A 24,438-nucleotide genomic window follows, 5' to 3' on the forward strand; every position below is an offset into this window, starting at 1 on the left:
GAGTTTTTGGCGGTCTGTCCTCTCTGCCTAGGTACCCCTGCGGGAAACGACGTGATGATTAGATATTTAGTTAGTTATTATTGAAAAGTAAGTGGGTTGATGCTACATAATTACTTTTTTCTGATTACAGATTGCAGGCTCTGATTGCAGATTCAGTTACGATATCAAGTTTACCTACTTACTTTTTAAATTTACACAATTCTAAAAAAATGCCCAAAAAATTTTTAAACGCTGAGCAGGTGCGAGCGTTATTAGAGAAAGACTCTGGTAGTGATGAGTCAAACAGTGATTTTGAATTTGAAAACATTCAAAACACATCGGACATTGAAGATCATGTTTCTTTTGAAAGTTCTTCTGAAAGTGAATCCGACACCTCTGACGAAGATGCCGAAAAGATTACTGATGAAACGGAAGAAAAATCTTTTACTTCCAAATCTGGATTTAAGTGGAGTTCCGTTCCTCCGACACAATCCCGTAGTAGGCAACACAATATTGTTTACTCTCGTCCTGGCCTGACAAATGAAAGCAAAAATATTTCATCTATTGGAGACGCATTTTCATTGTTTATTACTGACGATATTCTCAAAGAAATAGTTACTGAAACCCAACGTTTTTGTGTGAGGGAAAACAAGGGCACAGCCGATGATGCATCAATTTCTACGGATGAAATTAAATCCTTTATCGGCATATTGCTTGCTGCTGGGAGAAACCGTTGCAGAAAGATGCAGTTGAAAGAGTTGTGGACAACGAATGATCTATTTAGGCAATTTTTTTATACAGCAGCTATGTCTAGAGATAGATTTGCATTCTTATTTAGTACTCTACGATTTGATGATAGAGTGACTAGGCACGAAAGAATCGCACAAAGTGGGACAAAACTGGAGGCGATAAAATCAATTTATGAAAATTTTAACGCAGCTTGCACTAGAAATTACTCCCCGGATTCCCACATCACCGTAGACGAACGTTTGGCGACGTACCGGGGATCATGTCCTTTCCGTGTATACATGAAAAGCAAACCTGGACGATACGGAATTAAAATATGGGTGGCAGCTGATGCCAAAACAGCCTATATTTTAAATACTCAAGTATACACGGGCAAAATTGGCAATGCCCGAGAAGTAAATCAGGGGTTACGAGTCGTAACTGACTTAGTAGCACCATATTACGGTTCTGGAAGAGGTGTTACGACAGACAACTTTTTCACGTCAATACCTCTTGCCAATAAATTATTGGATAATAATTTGACGCTGACTGGTACATTGAGGTCGAATAAAAGAGAAATTCCAAAAGAATTTTTACCTTCTCCGCAAAGGGAATTACATACAAGCCTTTTTGGTTTTACCGATGCACTTACAATTGTTTCTTATGTGCCGAAAAAGAAGAGTGCAGTGGCTCTTCTTTCAACCGAATTCCACGACGACAAAATTTCATCAGCGTCAGAGTCAAAAAAGCCAGATATAATATTACATTACAACTCAACAAAGGGGGCTGTAGACACCGGGGACAAAATGACAAGGGAATATTCCTGCGTTAGGTCGACAAGAAGGTGGCCATTTCGTATTTTCATGGAGATTTTAGATATGGCTGCCTTGAATGCTTATGTTATTTGGATCACTAAATATCCAGAATGGCATTCAAATGACCGAAGCAGACGAAAAATCTTTATCAGGGAGTTGGCCATGGACTTAGTGAAAAACAACATTAAAAGTAGAAAAGAAAGCGGTGTAAAATTTCACAAAGCGCAGCAATACGGCTTCGAATTATTTGAAAAAGTTATGCCGAGCACAAGCGACGATATTGTATTAAATGAAGTACAAGTTTTACCTACCAAGGCAATACGAAGACGGTGTTATCTTTGCCCGCGCAACATTGATAGAAAAACTAAGCTGTGTTGTTATACTTGCAGGAAATCTATTTGTGTTCTGCACAGGGTCCAAGAAAATTTTTGTACTAACTGTAAAACTATCAAGGACAATGCCAATAATGAATGTTGTTAAAATAATAAAAGTTGCTTAGGACGGATCTTTTGACAGATTTTAAACAATTCATCAAATTTTGATGTTAATTTTCAGGTTCTGCGAAAGTTCTATTCAAGTTCCGATATTATTTCAGTTCTGTGAAGTACCTGGCCTATACTGATATCATAACAGAACTTGAATAGAAATTTCATAGAACTTTAAAATTAACAAACAATCTGTCATTTTTGTAATAAGCATATCCGACCTTTAGAAATTTCTTCTATTATTCACTTTTTCTAGTATTTTTGCTGTTTCTTTTCAAGTCATCACTATACTAATGGTGCCATGATCTGCAATTTTAGGTTTGTCTAGTATTTTAGAATTTGTTCACGTTCATTTGATTACACAAACTCAATTAGTGTACTGGTTGTTTGTGTTATCTTGGTGTATTCTCAGTCGAATTGTTTCATTTTTAAAATGATCACGTTGGAAAATATTTTGCATAAAAATCCGTTTTGTTTATTTCATATTAATATTATAGTTTTTAATAATAAATTACGTGTATTTTAAATAATTAAAGCATTCATGATAGTGCATGTAGTCACTTACTAACATTTGGTAAATGAACAACATATTTTTCTATAAGAAAACAAACATTTTTCGACCATATCTTTTGTGCTTTTAATCATTTCTCTGTTTATCACTTTTTTATAAGAAGTCCCTCTACTGTTTTAGACGTGGTGCACTTTTCTCATTTTCCATTTAAATTTATGTATAAAGGTTTCAATTGCTCAAAGCATAGTGGTCATTTGGAAATTGTTAATTTATGCGATTGTTTATTGATAACTTGATATCAATTTTACAATGTTTTCCAGAACATCTAGTTCACTTTTGCAGTCTTGTGCAATAAGTATATATCCAGGAGTCATTACGCTATAATATCTTACAAGTGAAATGTTGTCAAAAACCGGACATAATATCCAATAGTTACTGTACCTTCTTATAACATTATATTTTATGTTTTTCCATCAAATTACGCAAAAATTGTGTTGTTAACGTCAGCTTGTTTTTGTTTTGTCTTCTTTTATAAATATGATCCCAATTTTAGATTAGATTATTTCTTGGTAATCACTTTGCATTTCATTTTTTCATACAATTTATTCTGGAGTATATTTATTCGATTTACCAATAAATTAAAGTTTGGGATATGTATGTACCAAAATTAATAGCTGACAGAATTATTCGCTATTTAATAATGCTGATTTTATTCCATGTTGTTTGGGTTTAACTTTCATCGTGTTGTGTGTGTTTTTCTAAATTGTGAATTTTTATTTAAAAAGTTATTGTCTTCTAGCTAGGTTATAATTTTCGTTTATTTCATCTTCAATTTTGGGAACTCGTGCCGTGTGTATATGTTACATTCCACTTGCTCAAGAAAAAAAATTCTTTGTAATAATACGATAAAGAGTAAATATCTTACATTTCAAGTTGTGATTTTCATCACGCGATTTGTGTATAATATGTAAATATAACGATCGTCCAGTTGATTAGTCAGACATCTCCGAAGAATCGGAATTTGAGTTGAGTATACAGTTATATGTAAAATGAAAAAACAAACAAAATATATGTTTTCTGGGTTATTTGTAGAAAATTTAAAAATGTCGTACTAATGTACCGAACCGTTATACTTCCCGGTGTTATTTTTTTATAGCATATTTAATTTATAAAATACAGACACATGTAAATAATATTTGGTTTATGGCGAGCATTCGAACATTGCTTTCCTCATTATCTCAAAACTTTGTATTTAGAGATGTCTGACTAATCAACTGGATGATCGACATGTCTTGTTTACCAGTAATAGGTATGTTCATTATACTATATGTGTAATAATTTTTGCTAATATCTAATGTTTGTTTCATAAAACTCATTTATTATAAAGTAGGTACCTACCTTATGTGTTTCCAAAATGTTGAGGTGTATTTTTGTAAAAATATAATATTTTGAGGTCTGTTTTTTGTCTTTTTGTAAATTTCTTCATTTTACTACGATATTATGTGTGTAAGATATTTTAAAATTATATTAAAATTATGTTTTATATTACGAATGTCTTTTTCTATTTTCTATTATAATTTTGCAATTTTCAGTTTATTTAATCAATCCCTATAAATGGTCACCATAAAAGAGATAGCCTCCTAGTATGATGACGTTTCTATTCTAAATGGTGGTTTTTGTTCAGGGCAATACTGAACGCATTTCCCATCCTTGGCCGTGCGGAAAATATATTATATTAAATGCATTATATTTTATGAATTATTTATGAAATATCACATAATTATTGAATTAATTTGCGCTTGCTGGGATTTTGAACCCGCGACCCAGAATCTCAACCATTTGACCATGGGGGCCGTCATTACTAAGAAAAAGAGAGAAATTCTCCGGTTTCTCATATGTATCCTATTACGAGTTTATAAATACCGTTTCCAGATCTCTCATAAATATTGTTTATCAAAAACGGGGAATTCTCAGGCTACAATAAAAAAATATTTATTTCAAGATTGGATTTCAATACTTTAAAAATACCTTATTTTTAACAATTTGAAGTTATTAAAAATACCTTATTTTTTACAATTTTATTTGATAAAACATTACAAAACAAAACCATTCACCGTTAAAAATGTAAAACATACCTACATAAATGGATCAGTGAAAAACTATAAACTCAATATATACCTATTCAAGCAAACGCATCATTTATGATTACAGGTTAACTGCGGCACGATGCTAGATGATACTCTAAATGAAATTATAATAAAAACAATCAGAAATAAGATATTAATTATTTTTTTTTTTGTAAACTAATGTTTAAGACAAGAATTTTTTTTCATAGCACAAAGGGTAACATTTATTTATAAGCAATAATTATTAGCTTGAAACACTCATCCACATTGAAAAATCTCCCGAGAAAAGATACATAATAATAATAAGAATAATTGTAGAAATAAAATAATTTAATACCTACATTAAATATCAACATACAACATTTGTTTCAAAATATTTAACATCCGTACCTAGTTTAGTAGTACGTAGTAGTTTTCATAAACTATAAAAGTAAAAAATACATATCCATCATTTACAGACCACCCTATGCAAGAAACTAGCCACCCACGTCGACGCTTAATCGCCAATCGGCAGTCGAGATTCGGAAACGAGGCGCGATGCTTGCTACGTACCCGCCTTCTCCGTTTTCTTTGAAAACATATGCGTTATGGTCTAAATTCATTAGAACATTAATTATGACTTTATTTATGAAACGATTTTGATAATGACTACTGAAATATGTAATATATACTTCCCTCTAATTATAACCAAAACAAATTTCATCGAATTATGTCATTAACACCTTTTAATAAGCAAAACAAATTGGGGGACTGAGTGACCCCGCTTCGGATCCAATGTGATTTTTTTCTTTCCGGGACGAAAGGGTTAATATATAAACAGTTTATAGAAATTACCTAATTAATATTAAATATTAGTGCCCGGCGTTGCTCGGGGTTCTGAAACTGGCATTGAATCGGCTTTGAACTCTACATAAACCATAGCGATATCAAGATAGTTAAATAACATTTTTAAAGAACACCAGCTGACGTTTACCCGGCGTTGCTCGGGGTTCTGAAACTGGTATTGAATCAGCTTTGAAATCTACATAAACCATAGCGATATCAAGATAGTGAAATTACAGTTTTCTAGAACACTAGCTAACGTGTACCCGGCGTTGCTCGGGGTTATGAAACTAGCATTGAATCGGCTTTGAACTCTACATAAACCATAGCGATATCAAGATAGTTAAATGACAGTTTTCTAGAACACTAGCTGACGTGTACCCGGCGTTGCTCGGGGTTATGAAACTGGTATTGAATCGGCTTTGAACTCTACATAAACCATAGCGATATCAAGATAGTTAAATGACAGTTTTCTAGAACACTAGCTGACGTGTACCCGGCGTTGCTCGGGGTTATGAAACTGGTATTGAATCGGCTTTGAACTCTACATAAACCATAGCGATATCAAGATAGTTAAATTACAGTTTTCTAGAACACTAGCTGACGTGTACCCGGCGTTGCTCGGGGTTATGAAACTGGTATTGAATCGGCTTTGAATTCTACATAAACCATAGCGATATCAAGATAGTTAAATTACAGTTTTCTAGAACACTAGCTGACGTGTACCCGGCGTTGCTCGGGGTAATGAAACTGGTATTGAATCGGCTTTGAACTCTACATAAACCATAGCGATATCAAGATAGTTAAATTACAGTTTTCTAGAACACTAGCTGACGTGTACCCGGCGTTGCTCGGGGTTATGAAACTGGTATTGAATCGGCTTTGAATTCTACATAAACCATAGCGATATCAAGATAGTTAAATTACAGTTTTCTAGAAAACTAGCTGACGTGTACCCGGCGTTGCTCGGGGTAATGAAACTGGTATTGAATCGGCTTTGAACTCTACATAAACCATAGCGATATCAAGATAGTTAAATTACAGTTTTCTAGAACACTAGCTGACGTGTACCCGGCGTTGCTCGGGGTTATGAAACTGGTATTGAATCGGCTTTGAACTCTACATAAACCATAGCGATATCAAGATAGTTAAATTACAGTTTTCTAGAACACTAGCTGACGTGTACCCGGCGTTGCTCGGGGTTATGAAACTGGCCTTGAAGTGACTTTGAACTCAATTTTTCTGGTGATCTTCCGTGCCGATCATCTAGATTTCTTCTTAGTAAAAAGAATGTGGGTTCTCCGTTACTATTCGTTTTTACTCAGGTAGCTACAAGTATTGATACAATGGATAATATAAGAGCTTGCTATTGAAAAGAAGACGAGTTACAATAGACATGCCTTTTTATACGTCTCGGTCATGCTGTTTCACTCAGATATTATAATAATAATAAAATGGCGTTTATAGCGCAGTTTAGTGTCATTTCATTTCAAGTGCGCTTAACTATAACAAACATAAAAATGGTTATTCACTATCAGTGGTTCTTAAAATTATTCCTACATTGTGCCTTACCCAAATATATATTTTGTCATCACTGTTTATACAAAGTGATGACAAAATTTAGAATAACTATAACAGCAGGACAGGACAAAACAAGAATATTAAAACTAAAATATCATACCTATAAAATACGAGGCAGTTTGTGCTCAGAAATTTGAATTTTCTGAGCAGACATTTTAAAAAGGAACAATAACGAGACAACCGAAACCAAAAAATTCCCGGAAGTCTTAGAATATGGCTTATTATAAAATATTGAAAAGAAGTTAAGATTTATGAATGGTAAGATTTTTTAAATAATTTGGTTTTTAAAGCCCGTTTAAATTCAGCCAAATTCTGGAGATTAGTAAGAGCTGGGGGAAGTCTATTCCAGATGAGTGGGCCTATTACACTAAAAGAACGATCACAGTAAACGGTTCGATTTGACCTAGAAAGTTCGATTAGACGATTACTAACATCTAGATCTGCTGACCTTAGAGTAAGCTGTCTATTGCTTAAGTTTTGTCGGACACATAGTTCCGATATATAGGCTGGCGATAATCCTTGCAATGCTTTGAAGGTCATTAAGCAGATCTTAAACTCTATGTTTGTCTCTTTCATACCGACAGACATACGTTCACCACGATTTGTGTAGTAAAAAGTATTTGTTTCACTTGAACATGCCATGTCTTTCTCGAACATTCTCGACATATCTTGCCAATCACTTCCAAGTCATACATTCTCCTTGTACCTTTTTCTTCGTTCACCACATTTTACCACACATATGTATTTGATTCATTTGATCGTGCCTTTCTTACTTAGGCGTTCCCAATTTCTTCTTTCCATGTCATAAATTAACCTTTTACCTCTTTATTCGTTCATTACATACTTCTCAATTTACCACCATAATTATTTGATTGATGTCTTCTTCGGGCGTCCCCGACTCTTTCTACCGTTCTCTACTATAAACCATATTATTACTGTTAATAAACTACATCATATCGATTTTAATTCTACTCCGTATCTCATTCCTGTGTGGAGAAAATGTGTTGAGTCTTCTTCGGGCGTCCCCGACTCTTTCTACCGTTCTCTACTATAAACCATATTATTACTGTTAATAAACTACATCATATCGATTTTAATTCTACTCCGTATCTCATTCCTGTGTGGAGAAAATGTGTTGAGTCTTCTTCGGGCGTCCCCGACTCTTTCTACCATTCAAACATTCCACTTTCTAAATACTCCCGATACTAATAAAAAACAAACAGTAGTTTTTGAGGATATAGGGGACAAATAAACAAATAATCATTCATATATCATCTTGTCATTTTTGTTATATACGTGTATACTCGTACATATATCTAATGCAATGTAATAAATAAATATAGATCAGGAATTTATGAAATTTAGTCTTTTAAGTCTGTTTTGGTTGTGACTTTTAACCAAGACTGTAACCAAGCATTTTTTAATGATTGCTCCGCTTAATAAAAATAAAAATAATCATTTATACCGATTGACATGAATAACTTTGCAGGCGGCTGGGATTGAAATAAATTTTATTTTCAAATTCAAATAAAAACAGATTTTAGAGGACAGTTTTTATTTTGGTTTTCTGTTAGTTTCTTTTTAGCTTGAATATATTGTTTTGTTTAGTTTTTGACCTATAACGTGAAAATCTAATGTCCCAATTTAATCTCTTGGGAGGCAGGGTTGGGTACCGCCATCCTGGGAACTGCTTGTTGGCTAATCAACACCTGTGTCATAGGTCATAGGAGGGGTGCACCGGTTCTCGAGGTATGTTCATGATGCCCCTGCCCACCAGCTGTGTGGTCTACCGAGACCCTTTGACCTCTCCAACTCGTCTCTCTTGACCCATTTTCTGCCTTTTGTCACGAATGCACAATTGAGTCATTTTATTCTTTTAAATGAGCAAAATACAATTTAATTTATAGTGATTTATTTTTAACTATTTTGGCCAAAGTCTTTTTTATCCGTATATGATGCAACCTATAAAGTATTATTAACTCCCATTGAAATTAAAGTAACCGTCCAACAATATTTAACTACAAAAAATAAGCGAAACCCGGTCGGCATTAAGTATTTACCCATAAGTGATGTTTACAAAGTAACTGTTTAATTTTAAACAAAAAATAATGTTCGACAACCTAAAACAGTCAAAGTAACGCCGTGATATTTATGTCTCAATAATCCCGAATAATCCCCACTTCGTATTTATTAACCGACATGATTACTCTAGTTCTGTTAGAGTGTGGTTACTTTGAGACATAACTTTTATGAGTACTTTTAGTTGATTGGAAAGCATTAAGGTTTGACATTATGCAATTTTATGACATTTTCGTGGTTTTAATGTGACCCAAAGAATTTTTAAATGGGTTTTGAAACAACCGTTTTTCAAATAAAAAATATTGAAGACAATATTAGTGATTTTTTAAACGAAAATCTGAAACAGAAAAATCAGAAAAGGAAAACGGTTACATCTGGGACTCGAACCCAGGACCCTTGTCTTTCCGGGACAATGCTCTACCAACTGCGCTAATGGGAAGGGTCCCATTAGCGCAGTTGGTAGAGCATTGTCCCGGAAAGACAAGGGTCCTGGGTTCGAGTCCCAGATGTAACCGTTTTCCTTTTCTGATTTTTCTGTTTCAGATTTTCGTTTAAAAAATCACTAATATTGTCTTCAATATTTAAATATTACAATTTGAGGTTTTACTCAATAAAAGTTATTCCGAAAAAATAATAACCGTTTTTCAGTTTAATATCGGAGTGGAATGGTGTTAATAATTACCTTACAAGATATTTTTGGAATTTCGAAAGATTTTTTTAATGATAATAGATAATTTATTTTTCTTAGAATATATAACTCCCTGTGATGGTTGGAAATAATCGTTAAAAAATATTGACGGTACTAAACTTATACTTACTTGGTATGATGATAAAAAATATTATTTCAGTTCAACTGAGTGTGGCGAACTCCTTCTTTAACTAAACCGCTTGAAAATTCCTGTGTGTCTGTGAGTAGGTTATTCTTTAGGTAGTGGATTATAATCTCTAACATGACCACCACCTTCAGGTAGTATATTGTAGTCTCCAACATGACCACCACCTTCAAGTAGTGGATTATAGTCTCTGACATGACTACCACCTTTAGGTAGTGGATTATAGTCTCTAACATGACCACCACCTTCAGGTAGTATATTGTAGTCTCCAACATGACCACCACCTTCAAGTAGTGGATTATAGTCTCTGACATGACTACCACCTTTAGGTAGTGGATTATAGTCTCTAACATGACCACCACCTTCAGGTAGTATATTGTAGTCTCCAACATGACCACCACCTTCAAGTAGTGGATTATAGTCTCTGACATGACTACCACCTTTAGGTAGTGGATTATAGTCTCTAACATGACCACCACCTTCAGGTAGTATATTGTAGTCTCCAACATGACCACCACCTTCAAGTAGTGGATTATAGTCTCTGACATGACTACCACCTTTAGGTAGTGGATTATGGTCTCCAACACAACCACCACCTTCAGGTAGTATATTGTAGTCTCCAACATGACCACCACCTTCAAGTAGTGGATTATAGTCTCTGACATGACTACCACCTTTAGGTAGTGGATTATGGTCTCCAACACAACCACCACCTTCAGGTAGTATATTGTAGTCTCCAACATGACCACCACCTTCAAGTAGTGGATTATAGTCTCTGACATGACTATCACCTTTAGGTAGTGGATTGTGGTCTCAAACACAACCACCACCTTCAGGTAGTATATTGTAGTCTCCAACATGACCACCACCTTCAAGTAGTGGATTATAGTCTCTGACATGACTACCACCTTTAGGTAGTGGATTGTGGTCTCCAACACGACCACCACCTTCAGGTAGTATATTGTAGTCTCCAACATGACCACCACCTTCAAGTAGTGGATTGTAGTCTCTGACATGACTACCACCTTTAGGTAGTGGATTGTGGTCTCCAACACGACCACCACCTTTAGGTAGTATATTGTAGTCTCCAACATGACCACCACCTTCAAGTAGTGGATTATAGTCTCTGACATGACTACCACCTTTAGGTAGTGGATTGTGGTCTCCAACACGACCACCACCTTCAGGTAGTATATTGTAGTCTCCAACATGACCACCACCTTTAAGTAGTGGATTGTAGTCTCTGACATGACTACCACCTTTAGGTAGTGAATTGTGGTCTCCAACACGACCACCACCTTCAGGTAGTATATTGTAGTCTCCAACATGACCATCACCTTCAAGTAGTGGATTATAGTCTCTGACATGACTACCACCTTTAGGTAGTGGATTGTGGTCTCCAACACGACCACCACCTTCAGGTAGTATATTGTAGTCTCCAACATGACCACCACCTTCAAGTAGTGGATTATAGTCTCTGACATGACTACCACCTTTAGGTAGTGGATTGTGGTCTCCAACACGACCACCACCTTCAGGTAGTATATTGTAGTCTCCAACATGACCACCACCTTCAAGTAGTGGATTATAGTCTCTGACATGACTACCACCTTTAGGTAGTGGATTGTGGTCTCCAACACGACCACCACCTTCAGGTAGTATATTGTAGTCTCCAACATGACCACCACCTTCAAGTAGTGGATTATACTCTCTGACATGACTACCACCTTTAGGTAGTGGATTGTAGTCTCCAACACGACCACCACCTTGAACCAAAAAAAGAAACCCACAAAAAAAATTCAATTATTATTCAAATATTCACATTTAGGCGATTTGTGTACATTTTATAATTTTTTTATTGGATACAACACAGATACAGACATTAAAAAACATGAGAGTAAAAAACATTCACTATTTTTCACAGATTAACATGGCAGTCTTGAAAAATAATAATAATATTAATAATCCTTTACAAAGTAAGTTATATTAACAATTGTATATTATTAGGAGAAATTGCACAATACTTATCGACAAATATTTTTTAGAGAATTGGAGGAAAAGTCGATTAATTCTAAAATGTTATTAAACAGAAAAGTGCGAAATGTATTTCAAAGTTTTTGTGTTAAGTTCGATACAAACCAACATAATAAGTTACGCCTTATTTTGTTATATATAATATCTTAAGCTTTTTTGAAATCGCCTCTACCTGGTAACTAATAAGTAAATTACTCTCGGTAAACTCGCCTTTGTGTTTTTTGGTTTATAGCCGTGTTTGAGTGTCTAGCTGGGGATATATATTGTCACGGACAAGTCTTTTTAAGAGCTTAGGGATTGCCAAAACAATAAATATCGGTCTGTAGTTTTCCACTCTTTGACGCGAATCACCCTTGTGGACCGGTATGATATAGGCTAACTTCCACCTGTCAGGTAAAACTCATTGACTTAGACATTTAATGATAATATAACAGCAATGTATAATGTGTCGTCTCACTCTATGATATGTTTATATTATAAGCCCACACATTGTATTTTTGATAAGTTAAATTTTAAACCCTGAAAATTCTTCTACGAAGCGTAACCGGTCGGTCTTAATAAGATTTACAACAATTCGTGGTTTTTAAACAAAGTATTTTATTTTTATTTAATAACATATCGAACCACAAAGTGAATACTTTCCTAATCACACTGTAACAATTGTTAAATTTAAAACTCCCTACCGCACTGTAACAATTGCTTAATTTAAAAGTTCTTACTAACTTTGTGATAATTGTTAAATTTAAAAGTTTCCAATAATTTTTATCAAATTAAATTAAACTATTATTTTCAACAACGTGATGACTTTTATTTTGAAAGCAAAATAAGGTGATTAAATTACCGATATTAATCCATATATTTGCTTACGAACCCGTCCCAATTAACAAAAGTTATATTCCAAAAGATAACTAGTTATGAATGGCTTCAAAATGTCAAGAACTGGAAACCTTACGTAGATTGATTACCGACAAATATGATTTATCCTTGGCAAACGCTAAGGACTTGGTATTTTATATTATGGCTGTCTGCACTTTGACACCATTCAAAGGAACTTTGAGAAAAGTGGACTGATAAAATAAAATCGATGAATGAATGAAAAGTCTATTTGTTTCGAATTCTAAAGCCTTATCTCTTGCAATAACAAGCTACAAAATGCTTTACGAGCACAACGGGTATTTCATTACATACACTACAAAATTTTTTCGTCTAAATTAGACTCTTTGTGCTAAACGAGGTACATTTTGTTGATAGTTATACAGTGTGTCCGGGGGTAAAGTGAAGTTGTTTGCACGGTAAAAATAATGAATTTTCAAAATACAAAATTATCGTGTATACTTCTATGATCATGTAGAATACCCTCACGAAGTCACCCCTCAAACACCCCATATATATATATCGTTTAAAATAATTGTATTGAAAAGGCGTCGATGACTAGATGAATTTAAAATTATGTACAAGTGTGTATAACTTGACTTGTCTCGCCTTGGTCGGAGCTTCTAAGAATTATTAAAAAAAACACTGCATTGAAATCGTTTACACTTAAGGCGAGTCTCTCGTTTTTGTTTTGTCGACTCCGTTATTTGATGTTGTGAGGGTTAAAATGTAGATATTTTTATGGCAGTCATTTATGGAGGGTGAATATTATTTAATAAATGTATTTTTGTTCTAGATTAAAACACTAGGAAATAAATCAGTGTCCTGGATCAGAAGACATGATGCACACATCCTTACTGTGGACCGCTACACCTTTATTGCTGACGAAAGGTTTCAGGCATTCTTCGTCGAGGGAACTGACACGTGGACATTACAGGTTAAATTGAAATTCTGCTTACAATATTTAATTGAATCGACGTACTAAATTCATAAGTGATGCTTGGGAATTGTTTTTCTTTTAAAGTTTTAGTCAAGGTGCATACGAGCGACGGAAGGGCTATTATATTAAAATGTATACAAAACCCACAACTATTGATATCGGCGCGACGTTAATCGTTCGTGCGTGCCTGGCCTTATCCTAGTTTTTAAATACAATATCAAAGCCCTGTAAATAAAAATTTGTTTTCGTATAAAAGAATCAGAGCATGTTGATCATACTTTCTTACAAAAATACAATATTTCCACTAACTAATTTTTATATAAATTCACGGCTTATTTTGTCAATGTCATTCTTATTTTTCAGGTAAAATACGTCCAACCCAGGGACACGGGACTTTATGAATGCCAAATAAGCAGCGAACCGAAGCTAAGCCACTTCATTCAACTAAATGTTGTAGGTAAGTTATCTATTATAAATTTTTTATAGTTAAAATAATAAATAAATGTAATTAATTTGAATACTGAACTCTTAGATATCAGAAATAGATGGTAGTATATGAGGTTAAATATATTTAAATATCATACATACTATACAATAGGAAAATGGATCTTCACTGATCAGAGCTGGAACTCTGGTAGAGATATCAGATTTCCAGAACAATAATATCGGAAGATAAACATTCTCTCACAAAAATAAAATAAAATATAAGTATGCCATTGTTAGTTATACAGTCGTATATTTGATATAGAAAGTTAATACTGGGCTATTGATTTAATAAATAAACAAAATATATATTGTCTACCTTTATCTACATTGTAAGTGGCAGCTAGTAAATGGCAGGTTGTTTCGGGGAGTTTTCTTTCCTCTTTGTTCAGATTAACTTTGAAATTTCAGACAGAGCAAAGTGAACGTATTTGTGTCCTTCAAGATATCACAGAAAGTCAATGTGTAAAATATATCTTTCAACAATCTTCAAGTAGCAATTTGTCATTGTCTATGACAAGGAAGCGTTTTCTTCACGTGTTTATGACGAAAAAGGCCGACAGCTCAAAATCGTGCCTAGAAATAGAAGTTTAAGTTTGTCATAGAATGTTAGCGTTATAGTGTGATTTATGTGTTTATTTACAAAATAAAGACATGTTTTCGTATCTTCAAAATTGATTGATCATTTAAAAAAAAAGTATAAGCGTGAATTTAAAACACGAATCCCATTACTTTTTAACAAACATGACCTGATGAATATATACGAACAAAAGTTTTCTATAATGCAAATAATAATTACTTATTAAATAAGGTACATTCAAAAAAATAAAATACTATAATTGACCTTGTATGTTGTCTTTTGATAGTTCCCAAAACGGAGATCGTCGGAGAAGCAGAAATGTACGTGAAAGCCGGCAGCACCGTCAGTCTGCGATGCGTGATTAGCCGCTCTCTCGAGGAGCCCGCCTACATCTTCTGGTACCGGGACAGCGAGAGGGTGCTCAACTATGACCGCAGCATCATAGATATCCGCATGGAGCGGATAGGAGCTGACACCACTGTAAGTATAGTCAGTCAACCTTCACACACGTCAGCCACTCCACTAGAGGAGTCCGCCTACATCTTCTGGTACCGGGACAGCGAGAGGGTGCTCAACTATGACCGCAGCATCATAGATATCCGCATGGAGCGGATAGGAGCTGACACCACTGTAAGTATAGTCAGTCAACCATCACACACGTCAGCCAATCCCCTAGAGGGGCCCGCCTACATCTTGTGGTACCGGGACAGCGAGAGGGTGCTCAACTATGACCGCAGCATCATAGATATCCGCATGGAGCGGATAGGAGCTGACACCACTGTAAGTATAGTCAGTCAACCTTCACACACGTCAGCCACTCCCCTAGAGGAGTCCGCCTACATCTTCTGGTACCGGGACAGCGAGAGGGTGCTCAATTATGACCGCAGCATCATAGATATCCGCATGGAGCGGATAGGAGCTGACACCACTGTAAGTATAGTCAGTCAACCATCACACACGTCAGCCACTCCCCTAGAGGGGCCCGCCTACATCTTCGGGTACCGGGACAGCGAGAGGGTGCTCAACTATGACCGCAGTCTCATAGACATTCGCATAGAGTGGACAAGAGCCGACACCACTGTAAGTATAGTCAGTCAACCATCACACAATAAACCCGCGCTGCGCAATCAGCCACTCGAGGAGCTCGCCTTCATCTTCTGGTACTGTGGCGACGAGAAAGTGGTCAACTGTGACCGCAGTCTCATAGACATCGACGTGGAGCGGATAGGAGCCGATACCACCGTAAGTATAGTCAGTCAACCATCACATTGTAAGTCTGTGCTACATGCGACTGCCCATGACCTACGACATATTTTATCGTTATCTTCTGATGATTGTTTTTTCCCTACTAAAAAAATTTCAATTGAAAAATTTACTGCAAACACTACCCACTCTCACATATATAATCTTTAGGATAGAGAATGCTTGAGTTTGCACCCTCATAGATTGCAAAACGCTTAACCTGAAAACGGTTATATCGCTTTCAGATTCATTTCCTCGTTACTGTTTTTGTTTCAAAGATTGGAAACATCATCGTTTTCCACTTATTTCATCATTGTGATGTTTTTTGCGTTGCTTTTGTACATCTACTACATTTAAATACACTAGTAGATGCAAACAAGCATCAGAAAGTTATTATTTTCAGAATAAGGTAAATCAAGGTATCATTTAGGAAATACCAGTAAGGAATTCAGAAATCTTATTGATTTACAGTGTAGTACTCTACAGAATACTGCGCATGATTTCTAATCTACAAATAAAAACGTTACACTATCAACCAGTTGATAAGATCTGGTTAAAATACAATCAAATCTACTCTCAATCTTTTATTACTCAAAATTAAATTGAAATTCAAAAATACTTCCAAAAAGGGCAATAATAAGGTTCAGTTACCGATTCAACAGTCAAATTTCTAAACCCACCGTAAAAATAAAGCTATTCGGCAAATGCGAGTCCGTTCCAATTTTAAAGTTAAATTTCTCGAGAGTACAATTTTCCAATATCCCCTCCGAATTTCTGATTTTTCTTTGTCACTTAATTTTTCTGCGTTAATTTTTTTTTCCGTTCCATACTTTTCCTTCCTCAGAAGATAACCGCCGTTATCTTTTCGTTATAGATAAGTAACGCAATGCTCGATGGCTCGAAAGAGAAAATTCTCTAAGTGGGGATTCAAGCTAAATACAGTAAATCGTTATTGATGTCGATGATGAAACACTTTTCAGAATGAAAGGGAAACAAAAAACGAATGTAAACGAAATCTCACGAGTTTGTGCTTTCTCAAGAATTTTGTTTATTCGTTCAAAGTATTACGCGTTAGGTTAGGTCTATGGTACTACGAAGCTACGAAAGGAAACTTTAATGTTGGATTTTTCGATAATTTTGTTTGATTTATTGTTAATTGAAGAGATAAAAGACCCTGGGTTGAAAGAAAATACGTTTTTGAAAGTTTGTGTTCGGTATTAGATTTTCATAATTGTTTATTATCGTTAATATTGTATTGTTTAATTATTCATTCGAATTTAGTGTTTTATTTGGGCAGGTAAATTAAGTATTGTTGTTTTATATCAACATTGCAAACGTGTAAAATTTCGTTTATAGTAATCGTATTGTGTTTTGTTTGTACACAGATTGGACAACTCACGATATACAACACGAAAAGAAAAGATTCTGGAAATTACTCCTGCAACCCATCGAATCTCGATTCTGCAAGCATGATATTGCATGTTCTGAATGGTAAGAAACTATTTTTTTTACTTTATCAGCCAATTTGATGAAGTCGCAGACAACAGGTAGTACTCGCGGCTGTGAAAGGGAAATTTAACGCGCTAAACGTTTATTAATCTAATTTCTTTCCAATAAATGTATCAACCAAATCTTATCATCTACGCTCTTTATTATTTTTTTTTTTTAACAAACTGAAAAATATGATCTTATTTTCAATTCCATTAGTTTAAAGCTGGTCATTTTAATGACTCTGAAATAAAAAGTATTTCTGTTAACAGTGACCAGCGAACGACCAAAAAAACGTGATTCTATTTTTTCTCATACATAATTACATAATAAATCGAAAGCAAATTTTTCTCTAAAATTAAATGATTTGTAGTTAAGTTCTTAAATACTTACATTTTTATTATTATATACTACAATTTATTTTGTTATTTTTTGTTTGAAATAAATATTTATACAATAATTTTTCAAAAGAAACAATACTATGTCAGAGGGTTTATTGATAAAATAAGAACAATTTTACTAACTAAAAGTCACTTTATTTGGCATAATAAGCCAGGAGGAGAAAAAAATAAAGGAATTTTACGAACGCGTCTTTTCTGGTTAAAGGTTGATTTCTTCTGGAATGAAGAACGAGGTCCATACCTCGTGTCCGGAAATCATGCGGCAATCTGTGTCCGGTATTTTCTCAGCTAACTGCGTACACATGAGCGTGATAAGGATATCTTGGTAACGAGGTCCATACCTCATGTCCGGGAATCATGTGGCGATCTGTGTCCGGTATTTTCTCAGCTAACTGCGTACACATGAGCGTGATAAGGATATCTTGGTAACGAGGTCCATACCTCGTGTCCGGGAATCATGTGGCGATCTGTGTCCGGTATTTTCTCAGCTAACTGCGTACACATGAGCGTGATAAGGATATCTTGGTAACGAGGTCCATACCTCGTGTCCGGGAATCATGTGGCGATCTGTGTCCGGTATTTTCTCAGCTAACTGCGTACACATGAGCGTGATAAGGATATCTTGGTAACGAGGTCCATACCTCATGTCCGGGAATCATGTGGCGATCTGTGTCCGGTATTTTCTCAGCTAACTGCGTACACATGAGCGTGATAAGGATATCTTGGTAACGAGGTCCATACCTCGTGTCCGGGAATCATGTGGCGATCTGTGTCCGGTATTTTCTCAGCTAACTGCGTACTCATGAGCGTGATAAAGATATCTTGGTAACGAGGTCCATACCTCGTGTCCGGGAATCATGTGGCAATCTGTGTCCGGTATTTTCTCAGCTAACTGCGTACACATGAGCGTGATAAGGATATCTTGGTAACGAGGTCCATACCTCGTGTCCGGGAATCATGTGGCAATCTGTGTCCGGTATTTTCTCAGCTAACTGCGTACACATGAGCGTGATAAAGATATCTTGGTAACGAGGTCCATACCTCGTGTCCGGGAATCATGTGGCAATCTGTGTCCGGTATTTTCTCAGCTTACTGCGTACACATGAGCGTGATAAGGATATCTTGGCTCTCGGCATATTTTAAGGGCTTCTTATTCAAGTCCAATCGGGCTACTACGAAAAAATGACACACTCCTTTTAAACATCGTCGAAATTCCTGGCAAAAACCGGGTTCAGTATTTCCAAATAATTGCGCCCGCCCACACCAAAACCAAAATTTATGCCCTCCACCATCTTTGCTACTTCCGCTGGTCCAGTAGTCATTCTATAAAAAAAATATTTCACTTTGAAAATTAACAACGTAACATGTATTTTATAGAAAACAAATATTTTTTAACGTTTTTTCAGGCTGGTATTTACCATAATATTGAAAAAAATGCGAATAAGAAAATCCAAATTTACACGAAAATTTTACATTCGAAAAAACCAATCTTTACTGAACCATAGTCAATGTAAGCCATCAATATAAAGATTGCTTGAATAAAAAAAGGGAATGTAGTAGATTTTCGAAAACGGAACGGCACAGATAAGCAAATTTACAGATAGTTGAAATGCCAAACGGCTGAGTTGAAACAAGAGATGGCTAAGCACACCAATTGTATTGTTTAGATGATACTTTATTATTAGGGCTCATTCAACAACTATAAGCAAAACGACAGCTAGGAATTTTAAAAAAGTAACATTCTAATATACTTTTATTGTAATAGGTGAAAGCCCTTTTTTATCAGAATGTGAGTCTTGCATATTCCTAGCTGACATTTTATTTATGAAGGCAGTATACTAAGTTAATGTCTGAATCATGGTTGTAGTTTATTTATAAACATCTGATTTTTTGCTGTTTGAGTTAACATGATAATTATTAGATTAGTGGATTTGGACGTTGGCAGGGGTGGTAAACAGCTGAGATCCCAAGAAAAAAATTGTGAACGAACAAAAAATTAAGAAAAATAGATTTTTATAACTGCCTCCAAAATCACAAATCTATTATTTTTATTATAAATGTGACAGGTTTAGTACCTCGCCTAGACCTGAGAGGCCTAGGGATCGATTTTTATTTTATTTTTTTAATATTAACTCTACACAGGAGAAAAAATCCCTTTTTGTGTAATCGGAAAATGTTTCTTTTGCAATGATGGAGGACGTAGCTAGTAGTTGATTGAACTCGCGACGCCTGAGTGGGAACCCACATTTTTTTTCTGTCTGTAGCACTCTCTCTGTATTTGTGAATGTAATAATTTATATTTCACTCTCTTCACCCACACCACATACCTACCCCAATTGGGGAAACAACGGAAAAATTTCTCTTTTAAAATGGCTCTTTTCCGTGTCTCAGTGAAAGTTGTAAATAGTTTCCCACTCTCTTGGCTTTCGTCACTTAATCCAGGTTGGGATTTCATATTTCCACATCCACCGTCTCGGAGTTTATTGAGGAATTGAGACTAATGTACGGAATCCGCCATTCTTGTAGAAATATTTGTTTCATATGTACACATTTAAAAAAATATAAATACATCTAATTTCTATTTGACATTTTCAAATGTAAAAGAATATCTTCATACGTAAATTGCGTAATACACAATTCAAAATGATATAATCTGTATTAAGAACTTTTTAAATTATTTTGAAATTTGTAATACTCATATATCTCTAAATCACGTATAGCGTCTTGCAATCTTCAATGAAGTTTTGGAAAAATGGTGCATTATTTTCCTGTACGTCAAGGACCACCAAATTCAATGTACCCATGGGTTTTTTCAAGGCATAAGATGGTCCTCTTACTACCACAAATAACCTTGGGTAAATGTCAGCGTGTATGTAAATATTTTTATTTTATTCTACCTACTTTTTTGGTCCTGTAAGCTCTATAAAAATGTTAAGCTGCCCTCCCGTGGGAAAGTGGTGGGCAACCTCCAATGCCTTCCCCTCTCTGGCTTGGAAGCTGAAACCGCCCGTGCGATGGGACATTAGCGTCTGATTCCTCCACAGGCGTCGTAGGTTCATTTTCTGCGCTAGCTTTATCCTCCACCATTGCACATACAATATTTTCCGTTTATAGGTAATGATGGAAAAGGAATTACTTTTAAGTGTTCGTCGCCAAGAAATGTTAAATATTGAACCTTTACCGTAATTACCTAAGTTCACCATTTTTTATGTTGAATACATTTTCTTCCTTAGAAGTAAAACTTGAAATCTTCAAAACATTTTCAAAATCGTTCCACCGCTCTCTCCGTGCATCTGACACTTTCTCATTATCTACCTTTCAAGTTGCACAAGTTTTATATATGTTCCTACGTGTAGAATCTGACAGACTCTCAGCAGTTATAATATCGACAGGAGCAAGCTGCTGAAAGGCAGGATCTGCACTTGACACATTGATGCAAGTTGCGCGCAATTTATGTCAGTTGGTAAACCATCATTTTTGGCATTCGCGTTAAGATGGAGCATGAGAAAATGCCCAAGGGTTGAACGGGAATTGAATTTGACGTACATTAGAGCATTTAAATTCTGCCAAACATTTTTGAATATGTTTAACTTTCAAGAACGGATAAAAAGTATTTGTTATTTTGTTCCAGAGCATTCTACGTTATATTAAGCATACACATATTATGAAACATTACGAAATTTGTAGAACGACCTTAATGCTTTTATTACTAGCGCCATGAAATTTGTAGAGCGACCTTAATGATTGTATTAATAGCGCCATGAAATAAAAAAGAAAACTCGAAAATCCTTCCATTGAAATTTGAAAAAATAAAAGTTCCATTTCGCCCAATGGTCCAGCGTTCTGTCTCACATACACATCGTAGATCTTCATCCCATTTGAAATTCATAAGCTCAGTTTTCTTTTGGAATTTTTGGCCTCGATTGGGAACATATTCGGGTCACAAGGCATTCTTAGTGTCCTTATTCTATAACTATCGCAGACCCGTAAAAATAAAGGATATTATAACTGTAGGATTTGTGAAGTATTTTTAACTAGTGAAAAATCACGGAATATTATAATACAAGTTTGAAAAAGAAAATTAAAACAATTTTCTGTTAAAATATTATATTTAGGTCGCTTGTCTGAATTTATTCAAACAATAATTTTCAAAATGTCTGGATCTACAGCAAATCCGAGTTCTAGAGTTAATTGTACCGGAATTAATGACACAAATTCATAAAAAAATGTGTATTCTGTACTTATTAATAAAAACTACAAGAAACACAGTGACCGTCAAATCGATCCACAGCCGAGCAGTTGAACTCTAGAACGAGGCGTAGAATCGACCCGTTCTCGTATGACAATTATAAACCGTGTAGATATGCCGTGCGCGCGTTTAATAAACAATAACCAGCATCACCTAACCTAACCTAAACTAATAGTTTTATCGAAGGAAGCAAACACTTTGTGATTTGACATTATATATCAAATGAAAAATACACTTTGTAAAACACCACTTTTATTTTGAATTAATATTAACAGCCAACCAGGTTTCGCTTGGCTCAAGCTTCATCAGGGCTTATTATATGAACAGTTGATATAATAAGCCCTGATGAAGCTTGAGCTAAGCGAAACCTGGTTGGCTGTTAATATTAATTCAAAATAAAAGTGGTGTTTTACAAAGTGTATTTTTCATTTGATATAAACTAATAGTGTTGTTCACAAGTATGCCTTTTCTCATATTTAATAATTCTAAACCAAAATTTCCCCTGAAATCATATTAGGATTTGTAGTTTTGTACTTGGATTTAGTTACATACGTGATCCCACTTATATTACATAATATACCGCCGTGGTGAAAGACCATCATACTTGGCTTAAGCCGTGTTTAGCAAATGTTTCTTAACATATCTCTTTCCGATTTCAATCTTCTCCCAACTTCGTTCAGCTTCTCAACATAATGGTTCCATAACTGCCACATAACAGAATATATGATTTTTTGAATATTATTTCCACACCTGAAATTAATTTCCCTCAGGGCTTGTGTCATCTCTGGGATGCTGTATGGAGGGTATTTTCGAGGAAAGGAAGAAGTGAACATGGGACTCGAAGAGACCCACATTGTAGGGGGCAGGAAACACAGAGGCCGGCAAATCGTTCCACAGCCGAGCTGTTGAACTCTGTTGAGTCGTAGAAGCGAACGGTTCTCATATGACAATTGTATATCATGTACATATGTGTTTCCCGATTATACACCAGTGCCGAGGGGATCAATGACGCTAGTTCCTCGGAGCATCTTTCATTGTAATACCGGTAGAACAACGACAGTGAACCTACCTGACGCTTGTGTTTTCTGCAGGATAAACCTTTACAGTGGCCACACATAACAGAACACGCTAACACTGCTCTCTGACAGCTACATGACTTTATGTACAAGGTTTTGCAGTTACAACAAATTAGCGTGATAAGTTCATTTGGAGCTACGGGACATGTTAGTGGTATTTAAAGATGTTGAATTATGTTCTTGCAATCTTTATCTCTACTTTGCAATCCCCATCCAATAAATGCTTGTTTATTTCCTAGCCATGTTTGAACATGGAGGTGTGTCCTTATGGAATGCTAGCGGGCCGCGCTATTTGTTGGCTGAATTCTTGCCAAATCAACTTTCGATTTAAGAGATAATTGATTGAAAACTTGATTTTTAATTACTTAAATTAAGTTTTATCGTGGTTCTAATATTTTGACAATTAGCAAACGAGCTACATTTAAGTTGTTAGAACTTTGTACAATGGAGAGTTGCACTGTACAATAAATTCCTCCCATGGCATGAACTGGGTTTAGGCTACCTAATGTTTTGTATGTTTACATCGGCATTTTCTAACTATTACGTAAAAATCTTCATCTCTTATCTTAGAGACCTTAAACTTCTGTAACATTCACTCTTATGTTAGAAACCTTATATTTCTGTAACCTTCACGATAAGATAAACGAATGCTTAGTGACGACAATTAAATTTTTAGATCCGTTCATTATTTTTAAATATTAAAACAGACATATTTGCCCATACTGATGATAAAAAATGTTATTTCTGCAGCAGCACGTCCATTAAGGCGATGCCATACATAGTAATGAAAATCTTTTATTTTCGTTTGAAAATTTGGTCGCCTAGAAATGTTTCAGATGCTTTAATTAAATACTGCGTGTAGAATACATCTTGGCCTTTGAAATAATCGAGTATTTTTTAGATTAGTCTCTTTAGAAGCCCAGAAAAAAATAATTTATAATTCCTATGAAAACTGCTTTAAAGTTCAAAATTTCCTACTTACGAACCCATTTTAGGTTAAGATTTTATTTAATAATGTGGCAAAATAAGTTATTTATAAAATGATCAAAAAAAATTAAATATTTATGCCTGAACATGCACAAAATAAAATAAAAGGTACTTTTTGGCCACGTTTT

The 24,438-nt window shown here is 35.1% G+C and overlaps 1 protein-coding gene across 1 annotated transcript in view; it reads left to right on the top strand.

Annotated features, from left to right (window-relative positions):
* Positions 1-24,438, top strand: part of LOC149425621 (uncharacterized) — a 67,253-nt gene that overhangs the window by 33,517 nt on the left and 9,298 nt on the right. The window contains exons 4-7 of the mRNA XM_089645872.1: positions 13,661-13,801; positions 14,168-14,261; positions 15,154-15,797; positions 17,495-17,600. Of these exons, the coding sequence (XP_089501998.1) occupies positions 13,661-13,801; positions 14,168-14,261; positions 15,154-15,797; positions 17,495-17,600 (985 nt within the window). The remainder of the gene's footprint in view (positions 1-13,660; positions 13,802-14,167; positions 14,262-15,153; positions 15,798-17,494; positions 17,601-24,438) is intronic.

This window comes from Hesperophylax consimilis, chromosome 2 (assembly GCF_061612785.1).
Source record: "Hesperophylax consimilis isolate HC1 chromosome 2, BYU_Hcon_1.0, whole genome shotgun sequence".
NCBI lineage: Eukaryota > Metazoa > Arthropoda > Insecta > Trichoptera > Limnephilidae > Hesperophylax > Hesperophylax consimilis.